This window comes from Apus apus, chromosome 25 (genome assembly GCF_020740795.1).
Source record: "Apus apus isolate bApuApu2 chromosome 25, bApuApu2.pri.cur, whole genome shotgun sequence".
Classification (NCBI taxonomy): Eukaryota; Metazoa; Chordata; class Aves; order Apodiformes; family Apodidae; genus Apus; species Apus apus.
Genome location: NC_067306.1, coordinates 3,322,264 through 3,343,379, shown reverse-complemented (window position 1 = coordinate 3,343,379; position 21,116 = coordinate 3,322,264). Strand labels below are relative to the sequence as shown.

General features: G+C 53.1%; 2 protein-coding genes across 5 annotated transcripts; one reads left to right on the top strand and one right to left on the bottom strand.

Annotated features, from left to right (window-relative positions):
* Positions 1-1,549: 1,549 nt before the first annotated feature.
* LOC127394442 (E3 ubiquitin-protein ligase RNF113A-like) lies at positions 1,550-16,812 on the top strand. Of its 2 annotated transcripts, XR_007891625.1 has the most exons (11): positions 1,604-1,725; positions 2,000-2,076; positions 2,200-2,304; positions 2,722-2,829; positions 3,086-3,195; positions 3,330-3,436; positions 4,097-4,186; positions 5,142-5,235; positions 5,868-5,974; positions 6,622-6,873; positions 15,411-16,812. XR_007891625.1 is itself a non-coding variant. In XM_051640431.1 (10 exons), the coding sequence occupies exons 1-10, from the start codon at positions 1,626-1,628 to the stop codon at positions 6,708-6,710; spliced, it is 987 nt and encodes a 328-aa protein (XP_051496391.1). In that variant the 5' UTR covers positions 1,550-1,625; the 3' UTR covers positions 6,711-7,735. The 2 variants fall into 2 exon arrangements, 1 of the variants encoding a protein (XP_051496391.1); XM_051640431.1 differs by lacking the exon at positions 15,411-16,812 and having other exon boundaries at positions 1,550-1,725; positions 6,622-7,735.
* Positions 7,794-20,391, bottom strand: STRADA (STE20 related adaptor alpha). Of its 3 annotated transcripts, none has more exons than XM_051640399.1 (13): positions 20,337-20,391; positions 19,617-19,702; positions 17,828-17,885; positions 17,117-17,145; positions 13,400-13,502; positions 12,766-12,887; positions 12,539-12,647; positions 12,295-12,418; positions 11,869-12,040; positions 11,117-11,221; positions 10,754-10,995; positions 9,991-10,033; positions 7,794-9,173 (listed from the first exon to the last, which is right to left on the bottom strand). In XM_051640399.1, the coding sequence occupies exons 2-13, from the start codon at positions 19,650-19,652 to the stop codon at positions 9,021-9,023; spliced, it is 1,296 nt and encodes a 431-aa protein (XP_051496359.1). In that variant the 5' UTR covers positions 19,653-19,702; positions 20,337-20,391; the 3' UTR covers positions 7,794-9,020. The 3 variants fall into 3 exon arrangements, with proteins under 3 accessions (XP_051496359.1, XP_051496361.1, XP_051496362.1); XM_051640401.1 differs by having other exon boundaries at positions 19,641-19,702; XM_051640402.1 differs by lacking the exons at positions 17,117-17,145; positions 20,337-20,391 and having other exon boundaries at positions 19,641-19,666.
* Positions 20,392-21,116: the final 725 nt, after the last annotated feature.

Below are 21,116 nucleotides of genomic sequence, written 5' to 3'. Positions count from 1 at the left end.
CTGGGATAAATGGAGGCAAAATCTGTGATGGGTTGAGGAGAAGAGCTTTGATAATGGTGCAGGAACAAATATTCTCCTGCGGGCTCCTCCACACAGGCTGGCACTGCTGGAAAGAGCCAAATGCCACTGGAGGTGGCCCTGAGTCTGAGCCCAGGGGCAGGTGATCTTTGTGTGCAGGTTGTTCCTTGTAGATAAAATACAATTAAGGAATTTATGGAGGTGTTTACTGGACAAGGAGACAGGGCTGATATGATTTATCACCTCTGTCACTCTGCACTGCCCAAATGGCATCTGTGATGAAGAGGCTGGCTGCCACCAAGAGCAAATAAAAGAGGAATTTGGCTCGATAGTAAAATTAGCTGTTGCTGAGCAGATCTCGACCCAGGGGCAGGGATGGTCCTAAGTACCAGGCAGAAGGAGGCTGGCAGGGCTGCAAAAGCCAGTGTCCATCTGGGCATGGGGAAGAGCAGATGAGCATCCAAGGCATTGCCAGGCTGGCCTGGACAGAGGGCAGGGGGAGCCTGCAGGAAGGGAGCCCTGCTCCCAGGCTCTGGGCAGGCGGGCACATGGTCCTGTCTTCAGGTTTGGTTTGCCCCCCGTAGGGACAGGGGTGTGGGAGGAGAGGGCTGGGAGCTCCTCCTGGCACCCATCCCTGGGGGATGCAGGGTGGGTGCAGAGCTGGGGCCTGAACCCACCTCCCATGGGAGTTCCCCTGGTGCCAGAGCCCTCCCTGCTGTGAAACGCTGTGGGTCCCCTGCGCACACGGGCACAGGCACACACGTGTGCACAGGGGCAAGCACAGAGATGCACACCCGTGTGTGCATGGCATGGTTTGGGTTGGAAGGGACCTTAAAGATGATCATGTAGCTCCAACCCCCTGCATGGGCAGGGACACCTCCCACCAGCCCGGGCTGCTCCAAGCCCCATCCAACCTGCCCTTCAGCACTGCCGGGGATGGGGCAGCCACCCACACCCACGCGTGCACACCCACGTGCACACTAGCATGCTCATGCACTCTCACACGTGTGGACATACGTGCACACATCCCTGCACACACGTCCATGCGCACACGCTTGTGCACACACACACACTTGTGCGCACACACACACAGGGTGGTGCTGCTGCAGGGGCTGGGTCCACCAGCCCCTACCCACCTCAGGGTGGGCCCAGCTAGGGGGGTGCTGGGGCTCAGCGCCTGTTCCCGTTGCTATGGCGACATCGCAGCCCCCCCCCCCCCCCCCCCCCCCCCCGCCCCTTCCCCCCCCCCAGCAGCCCGCCAGGCCTGAAGGGGGCGGCGGGGGAACGGGGATGGGGAAGGGGGGGCCGCGGCCCTTGCCCCTCACCGCGCCCGCCCGGGGCGCGGGGGGTCCCAGGGGGTGCAGCGGGGAGCGGCCCAGGGGCGCCCACGGGCCCGGGACCCCCCGGGACCCCCCGGGACCCCCCGGGACCCCCCTGCAACCCCCGCCCCCGCCGCCCCCTCCCGCCCCCACCAGGGGGCGCCCTCCCCGGGTCCCGCCCCGCGGCTCCGGGTGCTGAGTCCTCCCCGCCGGCAGGGGGCGCTGCGCGGGGCGGGGCCGCCCGCGGTGCCTGTGTAGCCGCGGGCGGGCGGGGACGGGCGATGCAAGATGGCGGAGGAGGGCTCCGTTTGCAGCTTCGCCTTCAGGAAGCGGGGCCCGGCGGCGGGCAGGGGCCGGCGCAAGCGGCCCGGCAGCGACCAGGAGCAGGGTGAGGGCTGGCGGCGGGCCCCGGCAGGGCGCCGGCAGCCGGGCCGTCCGCGACGCCCTGGGGAGGCGAGGCAGGGCCTGGTGGCTGCGCGGCGCTGCCCCCGGTGTCCGTGGGCTGAGGGGCCGAGGGGCCCTGCCCCGGCCCGGCCGCCGCCCTCGAGGGTTCCCCCCCGGCCTCCTGCCCCTTCCCCTGGGCGTCTCCGGGCCGCGGAGGGGGGAGGCTGTCGGCAGATCCTGCCCCCAGGCGCGCCCTTACCCCGGGCTTTCCCCCCCAGGGAGCAGCGGGGAGGAGGGCAGCACGGTGGTGAGGAAGGAGCGGCGGCGGGAGGCCCCCAACCCCATGATCCAGAAGGTGAGGGAGGCACAGCAGGGCACGGCTCCCTGCCGGCTGCATCTGCAGTGCCCTGCCAGGCTCAAGCTAGACACGGGGTTGGAGCCTTCAGCCCTCCACTCCTGCTGTCTTCTTGCCCCTCAGACCAGGAGAAGCACGAAGGAGAAGCCCTCCTATGCCCTGAGCAGCAGTGATGAGGAGGATCCCTCCAAGGAGATCGGAGTCACCTACAAATCAACCAGGTCTGCGGTAAGGACTGGGCAAGGACCTGGCCCTGGGGTGGGAGGGCAGGTGGGACCTGCAGATCCACACTTGATGGAGAGAGTGTTTAAGGACAAAGTGTTTCAGGCAAGCGTGAGGATCCAGCCCATGGGGGCTGTTCCCTGGTGGGTGCTAAGGGATGGTGGAAGCTGGGGGAGGGTTGAGCAGAACATCTCCAGTACCTGCCCTGTGACCTGTGCCCTCCAGGTAGCCAAGGGGCTTTCTGTTTTACACAGGTTTTCTCTTCACTTGTCACAAACCATGGAATCATGGAATGGTTTGGGTTGGAAGAGACTTTAAATATCACCTGTTTGCAGCCCCTGCATGGGCAGGGACACCTCCCACTAGACCAGGTTGCTCTGAGTCCCATCCAACCTGCCCTTGGAAATTCTTCCTCCTTTTCAGAAACCTGTTGGCCCAGAAGACATGGGAGCCACAGCTGTGTATGAACTGGACACTGAGAAGGAGAAGGATGCCCAGGCCATCTTTGAACGCAGCCAGAAGATCCAGGAGGTGAGTCAGCCCTGTGGTGTGGGGGCTGGTGCTCTTACAGCTGGAGGACACGTCCTTCACTCGGCTCCTCTGCACACCAGGGAGGGTTTGAGTCTTCTCCTCCCTGGAAATGTGAGAAGCCAAGAGTGTAACTGTTGCAAACTGGGGAATTTTCTGTGTTTGTCTTGGTATCAAGGAAGGCAGAGACTGGTAGAGAGAGAGGTTAAAGCCAGGCTGGGAAATGAAGCTCTCCTCACCTTTCTTTCTGCTCTCCCAGGAGCTGAGAGGAAAGGAGGATGATAAAATTTACCGTGGGATTAACAACTACCAGAAGTATGTGAAGCCCAAGGACACATCGATGGGAAACGCCTCTTCAGGAATGGTCAGGTGGGTTGGGATGAGCCTCAGAGGACTGGGACCACAGAGGAGCTCAGGCACCATCCCCAAAGGCACCTGTCTGAGTTCCAACCAGACCCCCAGGGACCCTCCCCACAGCCACCTGAGCCTCTCCACCTTTTCAGAAAAGGACCCATCCGTGCCCCGGAGCACCTGCGGGCCACTGTGAGGTGGGACTACCAGCCTGACATCTGCAAGGACTACAAGGAAACAGGGTTCTGTGGCTTTGGAGGTAGGTGGGTCTGCAGAGGGGTCAGGGCAGGCTGTGGCACCAGGGTGTGCACTGGTTGAGGCACCAGCACTGGTGTGCAGAGCTGGTCCTGGGGCTGCTGCAGAGGTTTTGTCTTCATGTCATCTGAGTCAGCCCTGCTGCCAGCTGGTGGCCTCTGGTCAGTGGGTATTAGAGTCCTGGGGGGGACACACACCCACAGATATTCTGGTTGCTGAGGCCATGTGAGAGATCACAGAATCCAGGGATCCCAGAGTGGTTGGGGTTGGAGGCCACCTTAAGGATCATGTAGATCCAACCCCCTGCATGGGCAGGGACACCTCCCACCAGCCCAGGCTGCTCCAAGCCCCATCCAACCTGCCCTTCAACACTGCCAGGGATGGGGCAGCCACAGCTTCCCTGGGCAACCTGTTTCAGGGTCTCACCACCCCCATGGGTGAGATTTCCAGTTCCTTTTCCCACTTGCCACTTGTGCAAACTGGAGCTGTCACGGCGGCACAGGGAGCGTGATCCTCACGGCCTGTGACCTGCTGGCCTGGGCCAGTGGGGGAGGACTCGGGTCTCACCCCCTGCTGTGCAGAGCCCAGGCTGCCCCTGCCGAGGGCTCCTGCTGCCAGCTCAGCTGTGCTGGGCAGTGTTGATTCTCCTGTCTCTGCTGCTCAGACAGCTGCAAGTTCCTCCACGACCGCTCCGACTACAAGCACGGCTGGCAGATCGAGCGGGAGCTGGACGAGGGCCGGTACGGAGTCAACGGTACAGACACCCCCCTGCCCCACCTGCCTCTCCCCCTGCCCCACCTGGCTCTGCCCTCTCCCTCCCCCTGCCCCACCTGGCTCTGCCCTCTCCCTCCCCCTGCCCCACCTGGCTCTGCCCTCTTCCTCTCCCCCTGCCCCACCTGGCTCTTCCCTCCTCCTGCCCCAGCTGCTTCTCCCCCTGCCCCAGGGTGAACTTGGTGTAGGGAGATTGGAGCACCAAGGCTGAAATGGGTCCTTTGCTGTCTCAAACTGCACGGGCCACAGGGTTGAATTCATTCCTGTTAGGCAGAGGGAGCTCTTCGTTGCCAGGCTGTGGAGCTCCTTGCTGCAGGACAAGCTTAGGGTCAGCAACCACCCCAGCAAATCTGCTGCTTTCAGGTGGCCACTAGTTGCCCCTGAAGGATTCTTCCCTCTGGCTCTCAATAAAAGGACAGCACTGCTGTTTGTGGGTCCTGGCAGCAAGCTCTGGGGAGCTGGGATCATCTCCTGCCTCAGATGCCCAGGAAGTGGGACACTTTCCTGCTGGGTCACACCATTATTTCTCACTCCTGGTGTCTGTAGCTGCAGCCCAGGGCTCGTGAGCTGCTGTGCAGTTGGGAGAAAGAGGATGTATGTTCAGATGGAGCCAGAGAGTTCAGTGGCAGCTGGTTTGGAACAGAATCAAAAACAGAGGAGGGGGCTGGAGGATCTGTCTCTTTTTATAGCAGTGAGTGGGTGAGGTAGAAGAGAATTTGCTCTTGTGAGATGAGCAACAAGCACACTGGCTCATTAGGCCTAATTATATCTCAGTCCCACATGTGTTGCTGACATCAACACCCAGATCTCTATTGTTCCCAGCAGAGGTTCAGTCCCACCTGTCCTGCTCCCTGCATGGTTAATGTTTCATGCCCCACACAGGGGCTGCTCTGGCTGCCTCTGCTCTTGCTCAGTCTGGTTAACTTTCTATTCTGCAGATGAGGAAAACTACGAGGTGAGCAGTGATGAGGAGGATATGCCTTTCAAATGCTTCATCTGCAGAAGTTCCTTCAAGAACCCTGTTGTCACCAAGTAAGTGGTTGTTTGGGCAGGAGGAGCCAAGGGTTTGGTGGTGATCCAGCCCTCTGGTCCCTCTGTGTCCCACCCAGTACAAACACTGCCCACAGGCTGGAGGTGGAACCTACTTGTTGCCTCTTGTGGCTTCCTAGTGGGTGGGGAAAGCCTCTGGTAACCAGGGGGGTCTCATAACTCCATCTGGAGCATCTCCTTGGAAGAAATCTGAAGCCTTTGTTGTCCAAGCACAGTCAGTTGTCACAGATGCTGCCTCATTACATCATCTTTCCCCTTCACCTCAGGGTTGTGTTGTCACCCTGTCACTCCTGGGCACTGACTGGCATCATGTGAACAGAGAAACAGCAGAGTGGGGTGGCCAAGAGCTTGGCAAGGCTGAGGCCCACCCTGCTACTCCCCCAGCCTGCTGGCTGCCTTGCTGGGTGCCTGGAGGAGCTCCCAGGTGGCTCTGGGCCATCTCCACACCTGTGAAGCAATGCTGAAACACCCCCATGGGGACAAGCCTGCAGAGGAAGCTCTGCATTGCAGCTGGCTTTGGCATCCCCCAAAAAGACCAGCAGTCAAGCATTTCTAACTCCTGGACATAGGGGTTGTGTCTGGTGACTTGCAGTGGCATCTGTGTCCCCGTGCAGGTGCAGGCACTACTTCTGTGAGAGCTGTGCCCTCCAGCACTACCGCAAGTCCCAGCGCTGCTACGTCTGTGACAAGCAAACCAACGGAGTCTTCAACCCAGCTAAAGGTAACAGGCCCTGGGGGGAGCCTGGAGCAGCACAGGCACCAGCTCCTGAGGGATCTTCTTGGTGTGGAGGCTGGAGCTCCCAGCTCTTGGCTGTCAGCAGCTTCCTTCAGTTCTGACCTTGGATCCCCAGCCTGGGTGTTTCCACCGGTGCCAGATGAGGGTCTGTGCTTGCCAAGAGGGGGAGCTTGGAGAGTGTGACCTGGTGAGGGCAGAGGAGAGGTGCTGTGGAGGCAGCAGCTGGTCTGATGGTCTTGTTGACTGGTCAGTGACACACTAAGAGATGAACACCTAAGAAGTACACAGAACTCCTGGAGAGAGTCCAGAGGAGGCCACAGATGATCCAAGGGCTGGAGCAGCTCTGCTCTGGAGCCAGGCTGGGAGAGTTGGGGTGTTCAGCCTGGAGAAGGCTCCAGGGAGACCTTAGAGCACCTTCCAGTGCCTGAAGGGGCTCCAGGAAAGCTGGGGAGGGGCTTGGGACAAGGGCAGGGAGGGATGCACTCATTTAGCAGGGGGAGCTCCGAGCTGAGCCTTTGTGCAGGTTTGGTACCTACCCTGGCTCTTGAGGAGCTGGGTGTTTACAGGCCCTGGCTTTGGTCTGGGACAGCCCCTGCATCCAGAGCCTCATCCTGCCTTTGCCTGTTTTTCAGAGCTCATGGCAAAACTGGAAAAACACAAAGGGGAGGAAGAGGAGGAGGAAGAGCAGCAGCATTCAGACCACGGAGAGGATCCACAGTAGCAGAGCAACCTGTTTTGTATCTAGTTGAATAAAACTTTCATGGGAGACATAAAACCTCAGCAGTTGCCTCGGGCCAGCAGCTGTGACCTGTGCCTGTGTCCCACCTGCAGCTGCTGAAGTGTCTCTGCTGGGCTCCTTGTCTGCTGCTCCCTGGAGGCACAAGGTAAGGCCAGGGAAGTGGTGGCTGAGTCTGACCTGCTGCTCCAACCAGGACCCCAGGGGTGCCCCCAGGTGCCACAGGGTGCCTGGGGAAGGAGGTGTTTGTGCATTTAGTTACTTCCTAACATCTTTTTTTGACCAAGGTGCTGCTGTTTCACTCCTGACTTTGCCCTGATCCTGGTGCTGTTTCAGCATAAAACCCTCTCTGATTCAAGTCCATAATCTCTGAGCATGTAGCGAGCTGAAAGGAGGGAAAGGGATGAGAAATATTAACTTGCTTCAGGTTCATCCTTCACCCTAAACAAATGCTAACTCAGGGGAAAGCAGGCTGGAGTGCTGCAGTTCTGATTTCTGAGAGGTCAGTGTGTTCCTTCCTGTCTTTTCTGCCTGTCTCCTCATTTCTAGAAGGCATTAGAGGCTTAGAACTTAAGTGGGCCCCACCTCTTGAATCATCCTTCTGGAAACCCCTTTCCAACCCATCCCGAGCTCCATCCCAGAGGCTTGTGCTGTGCCTTTCCTTGCTGTACACCCCAGCAGTCCAGTCCCTGTCCAAGCCTGTGGGAGAGGGATGAGGATTTTTGCACACTCCAACTTCAGAGGAAGTCTGGACAAACCAGGAAATTAACATCTAATAAAATTAAATCAGGAGCCAAACCTGACCCCAGGGAAGAAGCAGAGGTGGGCCTGTCCTTTCTGTTGTAGCCTGCTCTTAGTAACACCCCAAAACTTTCCTGAAATGTATATAAAAAAAACAACCCAAGAGATTGTTTGCAGCTTCTTGATTTAGCTGAAATACAGATTTGAACCATGAAGGCAGCTGCAACTGTGGGGAGCTGTGAGGAAGTAAGGAAATGAGAAGTCAGTGAGCAGAGCCAGCCTCTGCCACCATCTGCTCTGCTCCATCACCCTCCAGAAACAGCAGACTTAAAAAAAACAACTTCAGAAATATTTTATTTGTTGTGGCAAAAAACAAAACAAAACAACAAGCTAGAGTAACAAACTTGATCTGGGTTCAAGTAGTTTAAAAACACAAGGGAGGACCTGTTGCCAGCACCACTACTCCCATCAGCCACACCTACAGGGCTGGATTTACTGCTTCACTGGAGAGTAGAAACAGCTCCAGCACCCCCAGTCCTTGAAAAGGTCCAACTAAAAGCCTTAAATACACCTCCAAAAACCAACTACCATGGAACTGGGAGGGCTGCCACAGCAGCAGGGCAGCCACACAGCCAGGAATTAGGGAGCCACGTGAGGAGGAAGCTTTTCCCTGTCAGGGAAAGCAGAACAGCAATGGGAAGGAAAGGCTTGAGGTCAATTCTGTACATGATGTTCAAAGAAGTCATCAGCATGAAAGTCAACTGACTTTTTCTCTGCAAGTTGCTGAGAACACGCTGGTGTGTTAAATGGTGTGAAAGCTGCCCAGCTAACAGGAGCTCAGCTGTGCCTGGGGATAAAGGAGCTGCTGACCCAGGCAGCTGTGGAGGAGAGACTGGAAGCCCCTGTCTGCCCTGGAGCTCAGGGTGCTCAGCATCAGTCAGAGAAACCCCTTCAAAAGTTCTGTCCTCCAGTGCTCAGAGGGATGCCCAATGCACCAGTTGCCTGGGACAGAGCCAGGTTGTCTCTGACCTCCCATTTTCTAGCACAAAGCAGGGACTACATTTCAGCACATAAGCCATCTTTGCCTCCAGCCTCAGAAGGCACCCGGGGCAGCCCTGTGGCAGGAGACCAGCTCAAGAGAATGCCAGAACTAAAGCTGCTGCCTGCCCTTAACTCTAAGGCACCCTTACAAGAAAGAACCCAGGAGGGCAGGGCCTTGCAGCCTTCAGCTGTGAGAGGAGGAAGCCAGTGAGAGAGACTAAAGAGACTCACTCAACCCATCTGAGTGATCTACCAGTGCTGTGCTGCAAGAACTGGGGCTCTGGCCAGGCCATTGTACCATCTGGAATATCCCACATTTCCTTGGGGTTGATCCTTTCCCAGCTCAGGTCTGACCATTTGTTTCCAGGCTACTTCTGAAGTAAACAGGCAGCTGAAAATCCTTCCCCAGGACCTGTAAACTCTCTGTGTAACATTCACCACCTTTTACGAACAGGACCAATAAATTACAATGTCCAGAAAGCTCCTCCGGAACCAGGTATAGTCTTTGTTTTTCTAGAATTCCCAGTCATCCACATCCAGCTGCTCCAGGTTTGACACCAGCCCAAAAATGCCACTGGGATCCTGGGGCTGTGTTCCTTCAAAATTGGTGATGGGGGTGACGGGGCGAAGGAGTTCCGGGAGCGCTTCGGAAGCGCGGCGCTTGATCTGGGGAGACAGGAGAGGAGAGAGACACAGGAGGAGAGGAGGAGACACAGGAGGAGAGACAGGAGAGGCACAGGAGAGACACAGAAGAGTCACAGGAGAGGCACAAGAGAGACACAGGAGAGTCACAAGAGGAGAGGAGAGGCACAAGAGAGACACAGAAGAGTCACAGGAGAGGAGAGGCACAGGAGAGGACTCAGCTCCTGAACTGCTTCCCCACAGTTGGCCATCAGGAGCAGAACAACATGGCTGGAGGCAGGAGAACCCAGCACTATCCTCCCTACCTGCACCTGCAGGGCTTTGTGACAGAAAGGGCATTGGCACCCAGTCTTTTCAGCAGCAGCTGGGGGCTGTGGTGCTGGTGATCCCTCAGGGAAGCCCCATCCTGACCCTCAGCTCAGAGCAAGGGGGTCTAATCACCCCAGGGGCAGGAGAGCCGCTGGCTCTGCCCATGCCAGGCTGGGGCTGCTCAACCTGCCACCAGCTGCCAGCTCAGGCCACCCCAGCCTGGTCTTGGGCAGACCCAGGTGTGTGCTGCCTTGTCCCTGCACTTGATAGTTTGGGTGTGAAAACCGTGTGGCACACAGAACCAGATGTCTGTCCTCTGCTTTGGTAAGAGATGCAGAGAACAGCCCATCCACCTCCCAGGACAACAATGTGAGGATCACCCAGCTGCACTGCAGTTACCAAGCTCACTTAATCCTGGATCACAGAAAACTCATCAAACTTGACATTCCCACTCTCAGGTTTAACAACCCAGCAGGACAACAACCACAGAATAGCCACTGCTCCTTCTCTGCAGATTAAATGAGTTCCTTACCTGCTTGAAAAAGGGATGATTAAGCAGAGTGCCTGCACTTGGCCTGTAGAAGGGAGTTAAAATAAAGTTAGCACACAAGAAAATGGGTCAGGATTTAAACTCAGGTGGTGGAAGAAAGATGAGGCTCCTTCCTGCCTCTCTACAAGGTTATCTGCCTTTTGTAACCAGGAGCACTATTTATTATGTCCACATGATATTTTATACAAGCAGCTTCACCTTCTACTGCAAAATTAACCTACTTGCACAGCCCAACATTTGGTCAAGGGGAAGTTTCTGAGCTGTGTGGTGTGCTGAAGAAGTTTATCATGGCTACAACCTTACCCTCACTACAGGGGAAAACACAGTTTTGATCATCACTATTTTCTGCTGGCTGAACAGCAGCCATTCACAGTGATGGAGACTGGGCAACCACAGTCACAGGGACCAGAAACTCCAGTTGTTCAGTTGATTCTCCTGCCAAGGAGCACCACTATTCCCCAAAAAATGACTGCAGAGTCATTCTTCAGGTTCCTACAGGAGTGCTCCAAGTGTTAACACTGCTGGTTTTACATCCTGGGACTGCCCTGCTCAATGTCTGGGGCACATCCTCAACACCCTGCTGCTGGAGAGAAAAATCTGAACAACCTCTGCTGGTTGTCCCGGCTTAACCCGCCCCCGGGAAGGCTCGACCCGCCCCTGGGAAGGCTCGACCCACCCCCGGGAAGGCTCGACCCGCCCCCGGGAAGGCTCGACCCGCCCCCGGGAAGGCTCGACCCAGCTGTACCTGAAGTCAGGGTTCCTCTGGAGGCACTGCTCTACGAAATTATGGAAGTAGGTGGAGAAGGTCCGAAGATAAGGGTGCAGGGCTGGCTCCCCGTTGGCTGTTCTCACGTTGCTCACAGCCATGCTCTCACTCATCCCATAATTAGCACTTGAACGGGAGGTTTTCATAGTCAGCTCATCAGCAGGAATTGTGGTGGTGTCTAACAGGCAGGGAACAGTTCCATTCAGCTTTTCCAAGAGCATCTGGAAGAGAAGGGGCACAAGGAACATCGTACTCAGAGCCTAGTTGAGATTTCCCACCCGGGTAGGCATGGCACCCTTCTGTCCTGGGAAGGGTGAGGAAGGAGCAGCTTTTGAAGCTCACCTGGGTGGAAGGCATGTCTTTAAATGGTACATGTCCATTTGCCAGCTCACAGGCTGTTATCCCCACGCTGTAAATGTCCGATTTTGCATCATAACCCTGGAGATTCTAAGTGGAAAGAAAAAGCAGCCTTGTGGACTCCGATGTAACTGCTCGGGCTCTACTCACAATTCCACACGCAGAACAGCAAACCCAAATAATTACAGCAGAAACAGGACAACCCACAGACAGGCTGGTTTAAGTGTGGTGGTGGATTTTGTTAAAACAAAGAGTTAAGGGTAACTTTTAAGCAAAATCAGCTGGCTAGGAGGGACAGCATCCACCTCAGGGTAACTGGCATCTCATGTACCACCTGCTAAAGGGAAAATCTGCAGAGGTACCTTCAAGAAAACTATTAAGTCAAGTAGATCAGATCAAATTCTACCCACTCGCCCTGTGCCCACCCTGAATCTGTTTCCTTTAGCCTCCCCCCTTCCTTTTCCTACTATTCATGCACCTTCCTCAGGAGGGAAAGACAACGTTGTAACATGGGCTTCTCAGCAATTGCCCCTTCCAACAGGAATACAGGTTTCCCCTTGCTAGGGGCCACTGGTTTTAAGGTTAAAAAGACAGGAAAAAAGGACAGAGATGGTAATAAGTGACCTTGTGGCTTTCCTCGTGTCCCTCCCCTAAACCCCCCAAACAGGTCATAAGACCTCAGAATATTATAGAGGTACCACAGATCAGTAAAAACTACCAGGTTTTTTTAGCCACACCTGCTGCAAGACTTCAGGACTGAGCCAAGGCAGGACTTTGATGCTGTATTTGGGAAAGTCATGAACCACTTTGAGTCGCTGCCCGTGGTTGATCATACTGAGGTTGCTCCTCAGGCCAGAGAGGTACACCTTCCCATCCACAGAGATCAGGATGTGGCTGGCTTTAACACTCCTGCAACAATGGAAAAATAATCAGGTTCTCTGGCCTCCAAGGAGCTCCTTTCCCAGGAAGATATAGTGCAGAAGGGCACTGCAAAGGATTGAAGGTAGAGGAAGCTGAAGTTCTAGGAACACATCACGACATGGAGCTCCTGGAGAGAGTCCAGAGGAGGCCACAGAGATAATCCAAGTGCTGGAGCAGCTCTGCTCTAGTGATGAGCAGTGTTCTCAGAACTTCCAACAGAAGGAAAATGGATATTTTAATACCTGTGAACATAGCCCATGTGGTGGATGTAATCAAGTGCTTTCAGTACCCCCTGCAGGATGTAAGCAATGGCCAGCTCGCTCATCCCGTCCATGAAATGGGTGCAGATCAAATCTTTTGCAGAACCTGGAAAGAAACAAAACACCCCTTCATTGGTCAGGAAAAAAAACACCCAAGCTACTCCACCTCTTCATCCTCATTTCACAGGATTTGATGGGCAGACAGAGGTATTTCACCCCAACCTACCATAGGCCATGAAGGATGTCACTACCCACAGCTCGTTGTCAGCTATGAAAGTTGCTTTGTATGGCACAATGTTTGGGTGGTTGAAGAGCTTGGAAACATGAAGTTCCCCCTCAAATTAAAGAGAAAGAGATATTTTGATTCCACTTAGTAAATGGAGAACTGTGAATACAGTCCTGAGAAGCACTGCTCTTGCTGCCTGTCCCCTCCTGCACTTGCAGTGGTGTTACCTGCAGGAAGGTAACCATCTCATTGGTACAGGCCTCCAGGTTCACTCTCCTGACTGTCACATACTCTCCTGTGGGTTTGTACCTGGCCAGGTTCACAACCATCAAGTCTTCAAAGCCTCTGCCTGAAAGAAAAGGCATTAAAGCTTCAGCAACACATCTGGAACCACATACTTCCAGAGAACTCCTCCAACCCTTCACCCTTAAATCATCTTTACACTCATTTACTGAAACTCTTTTTGGCCTTGTGAAAAAGAGTAATTGTTCCATCAGAGGCCACCTCCCTTGGCACGTGTCCCACCAAGAAATCCTCCTAGGCAACAACATGATCCTGGCTTTCAAGCTCAGAACTGAGATAGAAATAAAATGATTAGGCCACAGCCCCACCAAGGACAAGGATGGATTTCAGGCTGACCTTGTACTTCACACTTGGTAGCATTAACCCACCACTGACCTCTTTCAGTCAAAAGCTTCCAAGATTGGCATCTCATTTTACACTAAAGTGATTGTAAAATCAAACAGAACAGGCACCTAATGTCCAGAAGAAGCAAGCAACCAAGAAGAGGCCACTACCTCTACAAAAATGACTTTCTTTGCAAAGCAAAGCTCTGATCCTCCAGCCTCCTGGTGGTATTACCTATGATGGTGAGCAACTCATAGCAGCTGCTGTCAGGTAGGAAGCTGCTCATGGTGTCCCTTTTGGGGGAAGAAGCTATCGACTCGGAGCTCGCCTCATTTGTCTGGGGGGAAAAACAAAGTCAGGTCAAGAGGAAGAAAGGTCACATGCCAGAAAAATCATCTGCTCCTTATGTCACACACCTCAAAAGAAGACAACAGCACCGAATGTAGAAGAGGTAGTTGCTGTTAAAATCATTTTAAATGGTTATTTCTCAACTGAAATCCAGGAGATGCCTCATTTCAGAAGATCCAGACATCTGTGTTTCAAAACACAACTGGAACAGGTAGGTTCTTAATTACCATGAGCTCCAATTTCTTCAGGAATATTTGGGTAACGCCAATTACTGTTCTCCAGGAGAGCTTAAGCACTGCTTTATAGTCACTGCCTTTCTCCCATTAACTACAAACTGTGCCACCATCCTGTTGCCTGAAAAAAAGGGCCATCAGAAGAAAGCTGCTTTAGAGCATTTCTCAGCCCTGTGGTCACCAACATTCCTGCCTGGTGCTGGGGCTCCTGGTGTCCAGCTGTCCCTCTGGGATAAGACCAGTGCAGCTGAAGCTGCTCAGCTGAATGGTAGAAGTGATGAAGCCAACTGAGCCCAAGATAAAAAGATCAGATGCACATGAAAAGAGAAGCTCCAAATGAAAGCAGAAACTGAACTGCAAAGCATTAGTGCTTACAGGAGGGGAAAAAATAATCAAAAAGAAAAATAATTTAAAAGAAAGCCCCCAGACCACAGGAGGAAGCAGCACCCCCAAGCCTGTCAGCTTCTCTCCCCTACACCTGACACACAGCTTGAGTTGCCTACACATAAAGCTTCCCAAGCAGGATTTTGCAGAAGACAAACTTCAATGATCTTACAAGTTCCATTACACCCTCCACCTCCCTCAAATTTCCAAAGTCACATCTTATGGGGCACCAAATGTATTGGGTGTCTAAGATGTAAGATTTAGTTATCTCATATTTCCAGCACATTAACTCCTCCTGACATTTGGAACTCCAGCTCATTTGTACTCCATTCTTCATCAACTGCAAATGCCCTTTATCAGACCTTTTTTTATGGTACATGAAGCAGAAAAAGGCTGGTGCATTTTCCCAGAGTGACAGGAAATACTCGTTGGGTTTTTTTCCATCACTGAAAGATGGAAATGACAGCTGAAAAACAAGGAACTTGCTGTTCTACCCTCAATCCAGGGTGAACATCGTGCAACAAGCACTGAGAGGAATTTGCCATGAATTAACTTCGGCTCTTGGGGAGGAAACTAACAGTCACACTTCCCATGTTCCACCTTTCCAGCTGCCTTAGAACAGTGGAAATATTCCCTCTCTCTGCCTGCCTTTAAAATAGGTGTATTTTTTCAGTTAAGGGAAAAAGACAAAACAAGATTTGTGATCAGTGCTGTGCCTGAGAAGGCTCCAGGGAGACCTCTGAGCACCTTCCAGTGCCTGAAGGGGCTCCAGGAAAGCTGGGGAGGGGCTTGGGACAAGGGCAGGGAGGGATGGGATGAGGGGGATGGATGGAAACTGGGAGAGGGAGATTGAGGTGAGACAGGAGGAGGAAATTCTTTGCTGTGAGGCTGGTGAGACCCTGGAACAGGTTGCCCAGGGAAGCTGTGGCTGCCCCATCCCTGGCAGTGTTGAAGGGCAGGTTGGATGGGGCTTGGAGCAACCTGGGCTGGTGGGAGGTGTCCCTGCCCATGCAGGGGGGTTGGATCTAGATGACCTTTAAGGTCCCTTCCAACTCAAACCATTCCATGATTCTATGATAATTTCAACTCAACCAACTCCAGCACAGCTCAGTCTGTTCTAGGACAGCTCAGCCCTGAGATCTCAGCCCCAAATCCTTTCTCCTAGTCCTTCCCCAGTGCTGTTCCTTGGCAGAGAACAGGCAGCAACCTTCCCTGCACCATTTCAAACCTCTGTTCCTGTCAGTTCTGATCTCAACTGTACCACTCATTCCTCCTTCCAGGAATTTCACACAGTCCTGTCAACAGCAAGACTGCCAGGAGAGACACAGGCAGGTGGAAACCTCTGAAGCAGAAAGGCAGCACCAAGGGAATGAAAGCAGGAGGCTCTGGTGAGCAGCATTATGGAGCAATGGCAGCTGGTGAGACACTGAGCCATGGGTAAGTGCTTTGCTTTCATCAACTCCACTCCAGATACAGCATAAGCCAACAAAACAGATGCAAAAATAAAAATTAACCTTATTAATGGTGTAGGCTGTTTCAACAGGAATGGAAAAAGACTGTAAATTCCCTTTTTAAAAGTCTTCCAGTCTTCACTTCTCCATGTTAGCAGTGACTGAGAGTTAATGCAAAAGGAGCTCAACCAGGAATTTATCTCCACGATACAAGAGTTTAAAAATTAAGAAGTTTAACTGAAATGTCATTTATGGAACAGTGCAAAAAAGCTCCTCAGTGGTTTCACACAGGATAACTTTTGGTGTGTGGTCAAAAGTAGCTGCAAAATGAAGTCACCCAGGACAAGCTTTATGCCATGGCATTCATTAAGGCTTTCCAGCCTGTTGATCTGATTGAAATTTGAGATAGATTGAAGGAAATTAATCTTTGAAAGGCAACGACTGTTATAAATGCCAGAAGAAAATCAATTTACTTGGCTTTATTCAAAACTAGAAGAGGGGAGATTGAGGTGAGACCTGAGGAGGAAATTCTTCAGTTGTGAGGGTGGTGAGAGCCTGGCCCAGGTTGCCCAGGGAAGCTGTGGCTGCCCCATCCCTGGCAGTGTTGAAGGGCAGGTTGGATGGGGCTTAGAGCAACCTGGGCTGGTGGGAGGTGTCTCTGCCCATGCAGGGGGGTTGGATCTAGATGATCCTTAAGGTCCCTTCCAACCCAAACCATTCTATGATGTAAACATTCCATATACATCTCATATTTTCAGCTTTGTGCAGGTGAGAAATAATTTAGACAAAACAAATTGTGACCTGTGTTGTGCTGAGCACTGGTCATTATGAACCAGAGGGGGCAGCAGCAGGGCCTGCAAGAACAAAAACCATTCAGGTCAAGTTTTCAGCTGCCACTTTTTGGCTGGGTGGGTATTTCAACAGACTTTGCAAGTGATTTTAGTCTTTAAGAGCCAAAGCTCTCCAAGCATGCACAGAACTGGCTCTGAAGGTGACCAGGAAAACAGGAGGCAAAGTCACCTCAAACTGAAAACAACACAAGGTTTGGGTTTGATGTTGGGAGCCCTTGTTGTGGCTGCTCTGCAGGGAGGAGAAAGAAAATCAGAACCAATTTATTTCTGAGAAAGGAACACTGGGTTTGAATGGTCAGCATCACACTTTGTGGGCCTAGTTTTTGGAAGTCCAATCAACTAACCTTTTCATTCTGAAAGAGAATTCTAAGAGTTTAGCATCTCCAAAGAATAAAATCCAAATCATCTCCAAGAAGAGACCCTTGGGGGTGGATGGCACAAATCCAAATCCAAGAGTTGGAAGTTTGGACTTGTCACTTATCATTTGAAAACCACACACCAAAATCTCCCCTCCAGGGTGAAACCTGTTTCCACGCTTGTAGAGCTCAATATAGAGATGAAATAGAGAAGGAAGATAAAAATAAAAATAAATAAATAAATAAATAAATAAGTAAAATCAAACTTCCACAAGGAATCATCTCCATGCAATGAACCACAGCACCACAGCCTGCAAAAGCCACTTACTTTTCTCCTAGAGTCACCCGGAGGCTGCTCTGGAGTAAAGAAATTAATTGTTCACCATGTTGTGTTCAACAGATTCCCATTAAAAACAGAGTTGGAAAACTGAGTAAATAACCCTGCAGGATACTTTTTGATATCAAATACATACCACTTTTTTAGACAAAGACATTTCATTTACACAGAAAGGTAGAGGACTAATCAAGTTGTAGTACAAGGATGGGAATTAAAGGGAATCAAACTGTGCTACTGGTCATATATTCAGCAGAAATGTGACTTTTTTTAAAGTTATACTTCAAAACACATTAAAAAATGACATTTCTCCTTGGTTTAAATACAGAAGAAACTATCTAAAGTTTCTTTAAAGTGAAAATTCTTCCCCTGCACCTGCCAGCTCAAGATCCAGACACCTTTACTCTGCTCTGATCCCCTTCCAGGTCACTCTGCAGGAGTTCTGGATCCTAGTGGGCAATTTTACTCATGATGTTTAAGAAATACAGAATGCAGGGTCAAAAATAGTTCTGCCACCAACATCAAGCTGCTTTTCCAATAATTTGCTATATCTTGGACAGTTCCATATTCATTTTACATGGTCAGCCAGCTTGAATAACCAGATCTTGTGCTATAGCCAGTTATTAATGTCATTTACTGTCACCAAATGAACAGACCTCACAGCTAAAATAAAACATTTTAAACAATAATGAGAGGAAAACTTACCTCCAAACAGTTCAAACTCTCTTAAGCCCTCAACGATAAACTTCTCAGACACCCACCTCTGAAAGAAAAAATAGAACCCCCCAGATAATCAGATAATCCAGCCAGAGGCAAGTTCCTTTCACCTTCCCCACAAAAAAAGTAACACTTTAAGGATTCTGTTGTGGTCTGAGAGTGATGAGCTGCAGCAGCAGAGTGACAGCCTTGATTTCATAATAGTCATGGAATCACAGAGTGGTCTGGGTTGGAAGAGACCTTCAAGATCATCTAGATCCAACCCCCTGCATGGGCAGGGACACCTCCCACCAGCCCAGGTTGCTCCAAGCCCCATCCAACCTGCCCTTCAACACTGCCAGGGATGGGGCAGCCACAGCTTCCCTGGGCAACCTGGGCCAGGCTCTCACCACCCTCACACTCAAGAATTTCCTCCTCATGTCCAACCTCAATCTCCCTCTTCCAGTTTTAATCCCTTCCCCCTCATCCCATCCTTCCCTGCCCTTGTCCCAAGTCCCTCCCCAGCTTTCCTGGAGCCCCTTCAGGCACTGGAAGGTGCTCTAAGGTCTCCCTGGAGCCTTCTCTTCTCCAGGCTGAACACCCCAACTCTCCCAGCCTGGCTCCAGAGCAGAGCTGCTCCAGCCCTCCCATCATCTCTGTGGCCTCCTCTGGACTCTCCCCAGGAGCTCCATGTCCTTTTTCTGTTGTCCCCAGAATTGGACACAGTGCTCCAGGTGGAGTCTCATAAGGATATCCTCTTCTGGTGCCACCTCCCAGCAACCACCCATTGCTGCTGCTCCTCCTCCTGACCAACATGCACACACCATCAAATTAACTTCATTAGAGATCATTCCAACAAGAAACTCCATACATGCACACACAGCAAAAAACATAAGCATGCTACAGCTCCCTTAACAGGCAAAGAAAATCTGTCTGTTTGGCTGCAACAGCTGTAGAAAAAAAAAGCTTCAGCTCTTTACAATGAGGTGATGTCTTAGAGAATGTAAATATTTTGGCTATGTAGCTATTGAGTGCAAAACTAGAACATCAATATTTTAAAGCTGTTGCTCTCTTCCATGCTTCAAATTCACAGCAAGCAGTAGGTTGTGCAGAGAAACGTTTCCACCACTTTGTTCCACTCTGTGATTCAAAGGAAAACACAGATTTACTCACACATGATGCACAAGAGAAGTCTGTGGGGTGTTGATCGTTGTTAGCATCAAATAATCACAAACACTCCCACTTTAGAATTAAGTCTACTTGGTAAAATAATTTCTCAAGATAACTTATGTTCAGTGCAAGGGCAGCCAGTCCTAGAAAGCATCAACGAGTTTTTAGGTGACAATGACTCAAAACTTGTATCTAATCATTCCCTTTAAAGGCATGAAATGGGGTTTCCTCACATCAAACTTCCTCCCTTAAAAATGCAGAAGTAAACAAAGCTGGTGTGTTTAGCTGTCCAAGCTGGGTTTAGGGAGAAGAACCCCAGAAGCTGGTGGTGCTGACACCGCTGAGGGAGCCGCCTCACAAAGGGGGCACTAATCTTCATTACCACCCTTTTCCTTAATTGCCGCGCCCCTTACAGCCCCGCCCACAAAGGAGATGCGGGTGTGTGAGCAAGAAATGTCAGGAGGAGGGTTTTTCATTAGCACTTTGCTCGCAGATCGATCCCCCCGCCGATCATTATTAGCTCGATTTGCTGCGACTCTGAGGTGCTTTCCCGGCCCCGCCGCCGCTTCTCTGCACAAGCGCCCGATTCTACCGACAGTGAGGGAAGCTGAAGGTGTTCAACACTCACCCTAATCCGTTCGGGTTTACTTACAAGGAAAGACATGGAATCCGCGCTTGTTTTACCTCGCGGAGCTCGTGAAAGGCCGGGCCCACCTGCAGCAGCGAGAGCGGGTCACCCCCTCAGCCCGGCGCCGGGAGCACGGGCAGCGCTCACCCAGCCAGCCCTCGGGAGCCCCAGGCCAGGAGGGTCTCACGGAGACCCCCGGGCCTCCCCCGGACCCTCCGGGCCTCACTCGGATCCCCCCGGGCCTCACCCGGGTGTCCCGGACCCCCCAGGCCTCACCCGGTCCCCCCGGACCCTCCCCGGATCCCCCGGTCCCCCCCAGGCCTTCCCCGGTCCTCACCCGGACCCCCCAGGCCTCCCCCGGTCCCCCCGGGCCTCTCCCGGACCCCCCCAGACCTCCCCCGGGCCTCCCCGGGACCCCCAGGCCTCCCCCGGTCTCCCTGGACCCCCCCAGGCCTCACCCGGGCCTCCCCGGGACCCCCCAGGCCTCCCCCGGTCCCCCTGGACCCCCCCAGGCCTCACCCGGGCCTCCCCGCGACCCCCAGGCCTCCCCTGGTCCCCCCGGACCCTTACGGACCCCCCAGGCCTCCCCCGGGCCTCCCCGCGACCCCCAGGCCTCCCCCGGACCCTTACGGACCCCCCAGGCCTCCCCCGGTACCCCCGGGCCTCCCCCGGACCCCCCCAGACCCCCCCCGGGCCCCCCAGGCCTCCCCCGGGCCTCACCCGCCCCTCAGGCCGCGGCCGCCGCTCGCCGGCACCAGACGCTGCCCGTGTGACGTCATCACGCCGCCCGGTGACGCTCCCGGCGCGCGAGTGACGCCGCCTCCCGGGCGGCCGCGCGCAGAAGAGGCGGGAAGCGCCATCTTGGCTCCCTGAGGCAACGGGCGAGGCTCGAACCGTCCCGTCCCGGGGGAACCCGCGGGGCCGCTGTGCTACCTGCACTGCCCCGGCCTCAAACACGGCGGGCGGAGCCTCCATCCGCGCCCACCCGGCGGGCACAGCGGGGGAAGCCCCTTTCTCCGGCTGCGGGCCCTCTTCCCCCAGCGCCCACCGCCCTCCCTCAGGGAGGAGACCCCCAGCTCTTCCCGGCGGGAAGAATCATCACCTCCCCCGCCATCCCAGCGGAGATCCCCCCCGCAGCCGGGTGTTTAAAAAACATGCGCTGGAACCTGCCCAGGAGAGAGGAGGCTGCACTAGCTGCAAGGAACACGGAGCCCGGCCAAGTAAACTAGGCAGGTAGAATGTTTCAATTGTATTTTACTCTTCATTAAGATTGTTCGTTTGAATGTTCTTATTACAAAATTAGCTGCCACGGCCCACAGACATATGGGGCTTCAGGAAAACTGTCCACTGACTCAAAAGAGCACAAACGTTATTTCCTCTCAAAGAACTCGGTGAAACAATACCGCATTAATCTTTAAAGCTAAATAGTGCTAAAATGTCACATCATCTACATTAGTTTTGGTTTTAAATAATTTGACCAACCGTTATAAAATTAATATA

What these genes read in the sequence shown, in the direction of transcription:
- LOC127394442 (XM_051640431.1), top strand. Translation starts at nt 1,626, where the DNA reads ATGGCGGAGGAGGGCTCCGTTTGCAGCTTCGCCTTCAGGAAGCGGGGC. An exon ending in CGGCAGCGACCAGGAGCAGG is followed by an intron (nt 1,726 to 1,999) that starts GTGAGGGCTGGC and finishes TTTCCCCCCCAG; the next exon opens with GGAGCAGCGGGGAGGAGGGC. An exon ending in AGTCTTCAACCCAGCTAAAG is followed by an intron (nt 5,975 to 6,621) that starts GTAACAGGCCCT and finishes CCTGTTTTTCAG; the next exon opens with AGCTCATGGCAAAACTGGAA.
- STRADA (XM_051640399.1), bottom strand. Translation starts at nt 19,652, where the DNA reads ATGTCTTTCCTTGTAAGTAAACCCGAACGGATTAGG. An exon ending in GTAAACCCGAACGGATTAGG is followed by an intron (nt 17,886 to 19,616) that starts GTGAGTGTTGAA and finishes TTTTTCTTTCAG; the next exon opens with AGGTGGGTGTCTGAGAAGTT. An exon ending in AAGACATGCCTTCCACCCAG is followed by an intron (nt 10,996 to 11,116) that starts GTGAGCTTCAAA and finishes CTTCTCTTCCAG; the next exon opens with ATGCTCTTGGAAAAGCTGAA.